This window comes from Zootoca vivipara, chromosome Z, assembly GCF_963506605.1.
Source record: "Zootoca vivipara chromosome Z, rZooViv1.1, whole genome shotgun sequence".
Taxonomy (NCBI): Eukaryota; Metazoa; Chordata; class Lepidosauria; order Squamata; family Lacertidae; genus Zootoca; species Zootoca vivipara.
In genome coordinates this window covers 16,898,915-16,911,366 of record NC_083294.1, presented here as the reverse complement: position 1 = coordinate 16,911,366, position 12,452 = coordinate 16,898,915, and the positions used below count along the sequence as shown (strand labels likewise).

Here is a 12,452-nt window from a genome sequence, read left to right as displayed (position 1 = left end):
CGCGGACCCATCTGGAACGGATTAATCCACTTTCCATTACTTTTAATGGGAAAGTTCGCTTCAGTTTATGAACGCTTCAGTTTATGAACAGACTTCCGGAACCAATTACACCCATGTTTCAGTTTATGAACGCTTCAGTTTAAGTACTTCATGGACCCGTCTGGAACGGATTAATCCACTTTCCATTACTTTCAATGGAAAAGTTCGCTTCAGTTTATGAACGGTTACTCCGCGGACCGTCTGGAACAGATTAATCCACTTTCCATTACTTTCAATGGGAAAGTTTGCTTCAGTTTATGAACGCTTCAGTTTATGAACAGACTTCCGGAACCAATTGTGTTCATAAACCGAGGTACCACTGTAATTATGATCAATGCATCTTGCTTAGGTTAAGTGAAAGAAAATCAGGAAGACAGATGGAACCACACTTATGACAACATAAGAAGAACCTGCTGGATCAGGCCAGTGGCCCATCTAGTCCAGGATCCTGTTCTCACAGTAGCTGACTAGATGCCCCAAGTGGAAACCCTTACTCAGGATTCAAGCACAACCCTTCCTGGGGTTTACAGCAACTGGAATTCAGAAGCATTGCTGCTTCTGACCATGGAAGCAGAGCACAGCCATTGTGGCTATCAGCCATCAACAGTCCTCTCCTCCTCCATGGATCTGTCTAATCCTCTGTTAAAGCCATTCTTGTTCAAGGAGCATTCAACGTCAGGGTGGGTCAGGTGGAAACAGTAAACTTGATTTATTGGGGGAAAAAACTATTACATTTATTCCTTTATTACACAGGTTTAAATTTTGTTTCCCCCCCTTATAAAAATACCTTTCAATGGGCACTGTTGGATTGGAATGTTTGAACCTGTACAAAGAGGTCTGGGCATTCACACACATATCCCACAATACTTTAAAAAAAGCCGGGGGAGGAGTATGTATTTAAAACTTTGTTTTTTCATAGGTTTATTTTTTTCTCTCAATCAACATTTGTTCAAGTCATAATATATATTAAGAGAGGAAAAGGGGAGGGGATAAAATTACACAGAAATATATGTCTGCAAATACAAGGAATAATTTTTATTGCAATATACCGTTAGGTAAGTGGTCTGGGAGGGAGGGAGGAAAAAGGGTCAAAACTTCAGTACAGTTTTACAACACTTGGTAGGATTATTTTTTTGACAGAAACACCCAACAGAAAGAAAGGGGGGGTTAAAGATTCATTGATGACAAATTAGCAGAACAGAATCACATGACCTAAGTGTGTGGGTGTGCTTAGTAGGTCTCTCCATCCATCCATATTAATAAGCCATTTCTTTTGCAGGTGCAAATACTCAAGCCTTTGGATTTCCTAGCTGTTCAGAAACTGCCTGGTGCCCTCAAGATGTCTGGGAATTGTAGCCCTGGGGGCACCAGGTTATAGAGGGATGGTCTAATGCATAGGCACCAGTTGAGCCTCTTGGGGCTGACTCTTCATATCCATGAACTGAAAGTGCAATCTGGGCTCTAACACCAGCTTAACCAAAGGGGGTGAGAGAAGGGAGGCCTGCTCATTCATTTCAGGGTGTCATTATCCTTAACCTAATGCATTCCTGCCTCCACCTGTTGCATTGTGGGGGGAAGCTCAAGGAATGCTATGTGATAGCAATTCTCTATCCACCAGGGAAGCTGCCTTGCTCTCCCTGATCTTCTCAATGAGGGATCCCTGGTGTGTGTTTCCAAGCTGGCCCAAGAGAACACAAAATGCTCTGAGAATTCTATGGTACAAATATGAATGGAGTCTTAACTTGAAAGCACCATGGAGCACCTCAGGGCCCTGTCCCCTTGGTTCATTTTTTTTTAAATAGGAAAATACATAATATAAAGGCTCCTGTTCACAGTATACATGATGTATTTTCCTTTGCAAAGACTGACCTCCAATTGACCTCCTTGGACAGGGGTCTTTGGCACTGCTTCTTATTTTCCTTCTTTAGGAGTACCACTCACCCAGCTCATGGAGAGAAGAAACAAAAAAAGTGAAGGCCCCAACTGAAACAGTTTATTGCTAGCAAGCTTCTGCCCTCCCCTTCCTCAGTGGTCTTTAGGTAAAAGGCACACAGGATCACGCCATCTCTTATAGCTGTTGCAATGCAGTTGTTTTGGGTTGTGGTGGTGGGGGGCAAGCTTGACTTCAGGACACCAAACAAATACATAAATTAGCACCACAAATATTCAGCGCACGAGTACAAATCTGGCATAGTTAATCATCCTATAAAAATGCATGAATATTCTATTTGTTACAAAAGGAAAAACAAAACAAACAACCCCCTCCCCGCAAGCAAGCACAGCTTTAATACTTTTCTACAGAAGTGGGCTGGTCTATGCATTGAAATAATCAGACTAGCATGCAACTCCATTCAAGACTGTGGATGGGGTGAGGGTCGAGAGGGGTGGTGGTGGAATGGGATGCTGGAAAGGTGCTCAACCAGAACATCATTAAATGAGCCTTGGAGGGAGGTAAATGGCAGGGGGGTGTCCACCAGTGTCGTCGTCAGAGATAGCACCAACAAAAAAGAGAAAATGTAAATAATAATAATAAAAAATATAAGCACCTGTGTTTTTATTATTTTTTAATTATTTTAAAAGTAAAAATAATAATGGAGATCCCTGCCATGTACAATCCTCCAATTAGGGAGGAGGAGGAGTAATTTTGGGGAGGGGGGAAGAGGCTTTTAGTTGGGGGGGGGGAAAGATTTTTTTTTTTTAAAAAATGAAACCTGTACCTTGAAATCAAGTGGAGTGACAGCTGACCCCAAGTCTGTACTACTTGTCAGAGCTGACAAAGGCACTTTTTTCTTTTTCTTTTTGCAGCGGAGTCATGGATTTCCAGTATAGCAATATGCTTTGTTAATTAAAAAACAACACACAATCCTGACATTCCTCAGGGTCTCGTTTCCTTTGGAGAGCTGCTGCATGGTTGATCTGATCACCTCCCCCCACCCCTCCAAAAGTAAAACTACTCAGGCACATGAGGAATATTTTTGTGATTGTGTAATCATCAATAGAGAAAGCACCAGCTTAGTCAGAAGTAAGGGTAAAATCCTGGAAGACACGCTTACTCGGGAGTAAGGAGGAGAAACTCAAGTGCAGCCTTACACCTGTGTTTATGCATAAGGCTCAAAGTGCCTGAATGTTTTTACGAGGTGCACCCACCCCACGGGTGCAGGGAGGGAACCGCAACAGCAATTCATTGCCTGCGTTGCAGGAGGCTGGACTAGTTGACCCCTGGGGTCCCTTCCAACTCTGCGTGATTTTATGCCTCCTGGGACTGGTGTTTTTCATCAGATGGGTTGGTTTGCTGGTAAGAAATGTGGGCTCGTTAAATTATCAATTAGGGACATGGGGCAAGTCACATGCATGCTTTGAACCAGAGGCATTTTATATTTAATATAATAATATACAAATATTTACTTAACAACATACAAAAATAGAAGCACCTTTATCATATGGGGAAGACAGTCAGAACCTGGGAAAAGTTTTCTTTCCTGTAATTGGTTTCAGTTGTAACATTTAGGATCAAAGTTTTACAAAAAGCAATTAAAAAAAAAGTTTATTCCATATGAGTTCTGTTTGAAATACCAGCGGTCTGGTAATCTGACCTGGGAGGATTCTGGAGGATTCCTAAGTTTACACTCCTGTGCCAAGGACAAGTGAGTTGTTGTGTCACGCCTGGAGAATAGTTTTCTGTGGGATTTTTCCAGAACCTTCCAAGTGATGGGGAACTTTAACGACCAACAGTACCTGGTCTTCCCCCAGCTTTGGCAAGGCTGTCAAAATTACGGAAGAACAAGACCTGGTTTTGTGGTCTCAGTGTGTTGAAACAACAGCTGTATGTTCAAGTGCAGGAAACTCTTTGGTGGCCTCAGAGGAGCTGCAGAACAAGAGGGTTGTTAGGAGAGATGGCCTTTGCTGATAGTGGATGTCCTTAGGTCATGTGATTCTGGAGTCTGCAGTGGGAATGATGATCCTGTCTTTGACTGGGGCTTAAAAATGGTTTGGGAAGGGTGATCCGGCGGCAGAGTTGGAGCGCAGGCAAAACAGAAGCGGGGGGAGGAAAGAAAAACCCAAATAGATAGCAATCCCATCAAACTGTCCAGTTTTAGAACGTGCATGTGACGATGACACAAAAATGGAACCAAAAACCGAAGGCGCGATGAGGTTACGAGGTTGCTCATTTTGGAAAACTAGTTTTCTGAGTGGTCCCTTAGCCCATGAAGCAAGCTGGTCCCACCTCGAACCCAAACTTCTGCGATGCTTCTCCAAAGTCGTTGAACATGATGTCGACAATGGGGACCTGCTCCACTTTGGGGGTGTTGATTTCCAAGACCGTCTTCTGGTAGCCTTTCTTTGCCTGGAGGGAAATGCAGAAAATTGAAAGGGTGGTCCTTATGATTCTGAGCTTATGATTCTGAGCAACTGGCATTCAAAAGCATACTGCTTCCAACAGTGGAGGTAGACCATCCACCCCCACCCATCTTCCCCCCCCATCTACCTCTTTTCCCCTTTTCTTCCCAATGTCTCAACAAATGAAACTGATTTGTAAAGATGTTACGAGAGACATTGCACATATTTTTGTAAATCAAGAAAATCTTTAATAAAAAAACCCAGAGGGCAGTGTCGCACAAAGGTCTGGAAAAACAACAAACTGCTGCGCTAATTAGTAAAAAAGTCGCTTCCCTTAAAAAAAAGTCACATAAAACTTTTTTCTTTTTAATATGGGTGAATGCAAAATGCCTTTCTTCTTCTTCTTCTTCTTCCAGAGAATGCGCCAAACTTCCTTTTGATCATTTTTGCATATGAGGGCGTGCAAGTCCATTAACACTGGAGGATATTTATGCAAATATGCTCAGGACCAGGATCTTTACAAAAACAACCACAACCATGTATAATAAACCAATAAAGATAAAAAATAAGAGCCTGATAGATCAGGTCAAAGTGGGCCCATCAAGTCCAGCATCCTGTCCTCACTGTGGCCAACCAGATGCCCCAATGGGAAGCCCATAAACAGAACCTGATCAGAACAGCCACTCTTCCCAGATTCCCAGAAACTGGCATTCAGAGGCATCCTGCCTTTAACAGTAGAGGTGGCATCCAACCCAGAGAGGTGGAACCTCAGGACTAAAGTCCTTACCATTCTCACCATCAAATATCTTTCTTAGAAAGGATGCCAAAAATCAAGGTTTGTTGCCTTCTGTTTGCAAAGCAACTGCCCCACCCCTGAGTTGTGACCTCCAGGTTCTTGCAGTTAGTCCAGTTTGGACTGTGAATCACATTAGCTATGATTCCTGCGTTGCAGGCTGTTGGACTCAATAACCCTTTAGGTCCAACTCTATAGTTCTATGATTCTAAGACATGCAGATACTCACTGCACAGCCGTCCAGGACAGCCCTGATGAAGGGGTTGTTGTCATAGGACATCTCCTCGTCATTGGAGCCCAGGAACCGGATGGCCTTGTCATAGTTGCCAGCTGTGGCGTCGTGCCAGGCCACGGACTGGAAGCAATTGTAGGTGAGGTTCTGGTGGGCGGAAGCACTCAGGAGCCTCAGGAAGGTCATCTGCACCACGCCAATGGGGTTGCCATCGGAATCAACATAGGAGAGCTGAGGGGGAAAGAAGAAGAAGAGGAGAGGGAGGAAGCAGGGAATGCAAGGCTGTGCAACAACTTGGAAGGTGGTGGACCTCTCCTTCCCTTGGAGGTTTTGAAGCAGAGGTTGGATAGCCATTTGTCAAAGATGCTGTAGTTGAGATGCCCACATTGCAGGGGGTTGAACTAGATGATCCTCAGGGTCCCTTCCAACTCTATGATTCCATGAAATTGGGAGGCATCCTGGGCTAACAACAGATGGTGTATGGAAGGCAGAACATCAGAAAGAGCTTTGCAGCTGCATCAGGACAAAGGCAGCATACTGTTCTTACAGTGGCCAACCAGGTGCCCCAATGGGAAGCCCACAAGCAGGACCTGAACGCAACTGCAGAGCTCTCTCCACTTGTGATTCCAAGCAACTGGAATTCAGAGTTATTCATACTGCCTCCCAACAGTGGGTGGAGCCCTGCTGGTTCAGGCCAATGGCTCATCTAGTCTGGCATCCTGTCCTTACAGGTCAAAGAGATGCTTATGATGTCAAGCAGGACACAAGCACAAGAGCACTCTCTCCACCCACTGTGGCTTCCATTAATTTCATAGAATCCTAGAATTGTAGAGTTAGAAGGGACACAAAGGGTCTTCAAAGTCAACCCCCAGCAATGCAGGAATCACAGTTCATTTCAATGGATCTGCTCTGGGTAGGTAGGCAGAGAAATGTGTATGCAGCAAAGAACAGGCTACAGGGTGTAGCAGATGGAATATTTGGGCATTCTGTTCTGGTTTTGCAACTGCTCTCAGACAGAAGTACCTGCCCTTGCTAGATATTATGGACTGCATTTTAGGAATGTGTTCTGGAGACAGCCTGTTCCTTTGAAAGGACCTGAAAGGGGACGGAAGGAAATAGGGATGTACCAAATGAAAACAGGAGACTCAGAGTGAAAGCAACTTCACAAGGAAGGCATCACAAAGAAAGAAAGAAAGAAAGAAAGAAAGAAAGAAAGAAAGAAAGAAAGAAAGAAAGAAAGAAAGTGTATACCAACCAATGATCTGGAACTGTGTCAACGCTTATCCGGAGAGATCAACATGACTAATCATGGCAAGCTCAGCATGCCAACAGAGAAGGCACTACCTGCATTTTAGAAGACAAACTGGCCAACTAGCTGGCACCACCTCAGAGCTGCCATATTCCTTTCTTAGTCATTTCGGGGAGGCGGCACTGATTTATAGCCATGGTGGCGATTGAGAAAGAGGAATGCTCACCCAACAGAGGATCCCAAATCAAATTGGAAAAGGTTATGGAGCTTGCTTGTGCCCTTCTCCAGGACTATTACAGGCCACTGCTTTTTAACGAGTATTGTAGGGCATCTCCTGCAGAATGTCACTAGCCTTATCATCCTCCTTGGAATTCTTCTAGTATAGGAGAATTCTCCAAATCACAGGCCACCGTACATTTGAAACACAGTGATACCATTTTAAACAGTCATGGATCCTCCTAAAAAATTCTGAGAGCTTGAGTTTATTCAGGGTGCTAAGAGTTCTTAGGAGACCTCTATTCCCTCTCCCAGAACTACAATCTCCATTGTTTCCTGGGAAGAATGATTGGTTATTAAGGCATTCTGAACAAACTGCAGCTTCTAACCTTCCTTACAAGGTTGTTGTGTGGACTTTCCCCAAAGAATTATGGGAGCTGTAGTTTGTCAAAGGTGCTGAGAGTTTTTAGGAGATCTCTGTTCCTCCTTTACAGAACTACATTTCTTGGGAAGAGGTGAACCACTCTGGAAATTGTAGGTCTGTGAAGGGAATGGGGCGGATATCCTAATAACTCTCAGCACCCTGAACAAACCACATCTCCCAGGATTCTTTGGGGGAAACCATAACTAACATGGCACTAAAGCAGATCATAGCCTACAGACATGGCCAACTCTGCGAGATGAGGGTTCAAATGCACATTCAGCCATGAAGCTCACTGGGTGACCTCAGGCCAGACACTGCCTCCGTCAGTCTAACCCAGTGTTTCCCAACCTTGTGCCTCCAGCTGTTTTTGGACTACAACTCCCATCATCCCTAGCTAGCAAGACCAGTGGTCAGGAATGATGGGAATTGTAGTCACAAAACATCTGGAGGCACAAGGTTGGGAAACACTGGTCTAACCTACTTCACAGAGTTGTTGTGGGGATATAATATGAAGAAGGAGAACCACGTATGCCACCTTGAGCTCCTTGGAGGAAAGGTGGAATATAAACAAAATGAATAATAATAATAATAATAATATCCATTCATTTCAATGGGACTACTTTGAGTAGAATTTACTTGGCTACAGCTTGCTTCACTATCCATCTGTACAAGAGCCTATACGGGTCATTTGACCCTTAAAAAAAAAAATAACAAAGCAGTTTTGTGAAATAATAATAATAATTATTAAACCAACAGGACAACATGTCCTCAGAGCTGCTTGTTTACTTATAATATTATAATAATAAGAGTTCGTGACTGGAGCCATATGGCTGCAAGATTATAATGAGCTTGAACAGGTGCAAAAGCTCATAAAATTCTAATGGGAGTTAGGCATTTGTTCCAGGGCTGGAGCAGGGGGAGGGGGGAACCCCCCAAGGTGAAACTCACAATTTGTAATCCCATTTTTCACTCTCCTGGATGGAAAAGGTACTCTGGGCAATTAAAGAAGGGGGGGGAACCCTCCTCCTGAATAGCTCAGGAGTTTGGAGGTGAATAAGGCACACAGAGAGCCACATCCACACCAGAGATTGAAAGCACAAGGATGCCACATTCAACAGTCATGGCTTCTTCCCCCAAAGAATCTTGAGAACTATAGTATGTTCAGGAATGGGGTTAGCCACATTAAAAGCCCTGCAGTGCATCACTGAGGAGCTGGGTTTTCTGAGACCTTTTGGGGCTTGGAGAAACTCTCCCATAGACCTCAGCGGTCTTCTCTGCACCAGAAGAGTTTGTGGGGGTAGTTTTGCTGTGAGGCTAGTGACATTTCTCCAACAAGTCACCTGCTCCTTCCAAAATATCGGGTTGGGGTGTCTTCTAGGTGCAGGTAGCTATTTTGAACAGAAGATGCAATACTAAAGCAGAAGGAGATCAGCAGGACATCAAAATGTGCAAAGAGGCAGGAAGGAAGATTTTTGAGGTTTTCAGGAATTGCTAACCATTCAGGTCCCCCTGTCCCCAGCACAAAAAGGTTTGCCTATGGCTAGCAGAGAGCAGAGAAACTGGCCAAGGCACAAAGACTACATGTGGTGCAGCACCGATACTGCAAATTAGTACAGTGCTGTGCATTTGCGGACATAACAACTCTCTCCCCTGCATGGGGAGGGAAGGGGCTCTTAACACGTACACAGGAGATGGCAGTTGTGCTCTGTTAAGTGGGAGCTCCCTGGCCAGCCATGTGGGTGCAGATTCAAGAGTGTTGCATGCAAAGTGATGGTGGCTGAAGGACCAGGATGCCCATTTCGTTTGGTTTTGAAGATTTAAGGCAGAAGCATCATGAGCTAATGTGGTGTAGTGGTTAGAGGGTTGGATTAGCACCTGGGAGCCCAGGGTTCAAATCCTCACCTGGCCATGAATCTCACTGGGTGACCTTGGGGGCCAGTCCCCGCCTCTTAGTCTAGCCTACCCTCACAGGGTTGTTGTGGGAATTAAATGAAGAGTGGGAGATCCATGCAGAAGCTCCTTGGTGAAAAAGGTGATATATGAATGCAAGCAATAAAATTCAAATAGGTTTTGCAAGAGAGCCATAGACTGGAGGGATGGATCCAAACCAAAACCAACTGATTCTCATATTCCATAGGGCTGCTCAGAGTAGACATACTGGCATTACTAACGTGGGTATGTTCAGTTCAGTGGGTGTCCTCTGAATACAACGTAGCTGGAACCAACCCATTTAATTAATTAAACTAATTGGTACCTTGCTACAGGTATCCATGAATAACATATTAAGGAATCTAATGAATTCGGAGCTTCAGCAGTCAGTAAAATCTTTTTATTGCTCCCACTCCATCACTGGCTCAAGTTCGAATTTGCAGACTTTCAAGTTCAGAACCATGAAAGGCTGAATCCTGAGACTTGTCTAAGTTATGCAAAACTGAGTAAAAGTTTTGCACTAGATTCAGCCCAGGCCCGAAACCAAAATCAGTTCATGTGAGATCTGGGCTTTGGCCAGGTCGGGTGGAGACAGCCCTAGGTTGCCCTCAGTTACATCGGGCCATCTGGAGTACCCCAGGAGTGTGGCATTGCAGGGTGGGGTGGAGAAGAAACTGTGTCAGCTGCACACATCTGTTCCCAGCAGGGGAACACAAACATGAACCCTCTACTCACTCACTGGCTGAAGGCACTAGGGAATCAGACCCCAGTGCTATTGGATCCTCCTGTGCTTTCAGTGTTGTCAGGAGGGTGGAAGGAGACACACCCTAATTAAAACGGATTCAGGGACACATCTAGGCCAGCTGTTTCCCAGGTTGGAGCCTTGGATTGGGTCTGGGTGCATGTGTACTGCACACTGCCCTAGTCAGCCACTTGTGGCTAATGTTAGCCAGCCAGATGGTGACAGGCAGATCTTGGAGGAGGCAAGAAGCAAGGATACACCCCGGTTCCTCCTTAAACTGTTCCTCTGTAGTCATTTAGAGCCCCCCAGTGCCCGTGCTGGTTAGTCCATCATGCAGTGTGTGAGCGAGCAGGTTTTTCAGGAGATGGCCATAACCAAGAAGCGGGCATGTCTGGCATGTCTCCTCCCAGTCAGAGGCGTGGTGGGGTGCCAAAAGCTGAGCAACTTACCAGGGACCCCCGCTTGAAATGACTATACCATGTGGCCGGCTGCTCTTTGGGCCATCGAGCCATTTTGCTCTGCAAAATACGAGACACGTTTAAAGCAAAACTGGAAAGTGAGAAGGGGGAGTGCCTTACCAGTTTACCACGCTTGAATTCACTGAACCAGGAGCCTGGGTTTTCCTTGGGCCATGTGGTAATCCTGGCCTGAAAGTGGCGGAAGAGGCGTGGCGGGGAGGAAGAAAAGGAAAAAGGGTTGAGAGAGAAAAAGAAAGAGAAGAGTTATATTCGGAGGGGCACAGACTCACATTGAAATATCTCCAAACTCTCCCTAAAATACACATAAAGACATCCTTGTTGGGTCAGGCCAAAGGGGGTCCATCTAGTGCAGCATCCTTTCATGACAATAGCCAACCAAGTGCTCCAATGGGAAGCCCACAAGCAGGACCGAGTACAACAGTAACACTACCCCCACTTGAGATTAACGTCAACTGGTATTCAGAAGCATATCAACGTAGACACTGGAGGGGGATATCTGTGGCACGCCAGTTGTTGTTGGACTACAACTCCCATCAGCCCCAGCCAGCACAGTCAATGGTTGGGGATGATCATAGAATCATAGAGTTGGAAGAGACCACAAGGGCCATCCAGTCCAACCCCCTGCCAAGCAGGAAACACCATCAAAGCATTCTTGACATATGCCTGTCAAGCCTCTGCTTAAAGACCTCCAAAGAAGGAGACTCCACCACACTCCTTGGTAGCAAATTCCACTGCCGAACAGCTCTTACTGTCAGGAAGTTCTTCCTAATGTTTAGGTGGAATCTTCTTTCTTGAAGTTTGAATCCATTGCTCCGTGTCCGCTTCTCTGGAGCAGCAGAAAACAATCTTTCTCCCTCCTCCATATGACATCCTTTCATATATTTGAACATGGCTATCATATCACCCCTTAACCTTCTCTTCTCCAGGCTAAACATACCCAGCTCCCTAAGCCGTTCCTCATAAGGCATCGTTTCCAGGCCTTTGACCATTTTGGTTGCCCTCTTCTGGACACGTTCCAGCTTGTCAGTATCCTTCTTGAACTGTGGTGCCCAGAACTGGACACAGTACTCCAGGTGAGGTCTGACCAGAGCAGAATACAGTGGTACTATTACTTCCCTAGATCTAGATGCTATACTCCTATTGATGCAGCCCAGAATTGCATTGGCTTTTTTAGCTGCTGCATCACACTGCTGACTCATGTCAAGTTTGTGGTCTATGATGGGAGCTGTAGTGCAGCAACACCTGGAGGGCCACAGATTCCCCACTTCCTTGACACAGAAAACAAGAAGAGCCTGACTGCTGGATCCAGCTAAAGGGTGCTCATCTAGTCCAGCTTCCTATTCTCACAATGGCCACCCAGTTGTCCCAATGGGAAGCCTTGGAAGCAGGACCTGAGCAGAAGAGCAACTTTCTCCTGTGGCTTCTAGCAACTAGTATTCAGAAGCATTACTGCCTCCAATAGCAGAGTGAAAACACATTAAGAGCCCTCCTGGATGAGGCCAAAGGGGGCCCAAGTAGTCCAGGAACCTGTTCTTACAGTGGCCAACCAGGTGCCCATTAGGAGAAGCCAGCAAGCATGATGTGACTACAACAACAATTCTCTCCTGCAAATATATTTTTAAAATGCCCCCCCCCCCCCGGTTAGGTAGGAGAACGGCATTGCAAAATTCAGAAAACTGTTGATTTCAAAGGAGAGTGGTGTTTTGGTTCTAGAAATGAAATTCTGAAAAGTTCACATTAGAAATATAAGCGGATCAAATCCCCCCCCCCCCCAATCCAGAGGTATTTTTGTTGCCATGACAGCTATGTTCCTCCTTTCTGTTTAAAATCAAGGTGACCTAGTGCCAAATCTGAGCTTTCTCTCTCTCTTTATCTTGGAAGAATTCCTGAACTGGAAAGTTAACTGCTTGACTTCAAGATCAAACTTTTCAACCCTTACGAATGCACAGCTGTAAAACAATTATGCCCCCGGTGACAACTCTCATTACTTTGGGGTTAATGGTCTGTATAA

At 45.2% G+C, this 12,452-nt stretch overlaps 1 protein-coding gene across 2 annotated transcripts in view; it reads right to left on the bottom strand.

The window, feature by feature from the left end:
* Positions 1-724: 724 nt before the first annotated feature.
* Positions 725-12,452, bottom strand: part of COL5A1 (collagen type V alpha 1 chain) — a 193,569-nt gene continuing 181,841 nt past the window's right edge. The window contains exons 64-66 of one of the 2 annotated variants that reach the window (XM_060270186.1): positions 10,412-10,480; positions 5,400-5,633; positions 725-4,384 (exon numbers count right to left, since the gene is read on the bottom strand). In XM_060270186.1, the coding sequence (XP_060126169.1) occupies positions 4,238-4,384; positions 5,400-5,633; positions 10,412-10,480 (450 nt within the window). In that variant the 3' untranslated portion in view covers positions 725-4,237. Of the gene's footprint in view, positions 4,385-5,399; positions 5,634-10,411; positions 10,481-10,540; positions 10,610-12,452 lie in introns of both variants that reach the window. The other variant, XM_060270185.1, reaches the window with a different exon arrangement.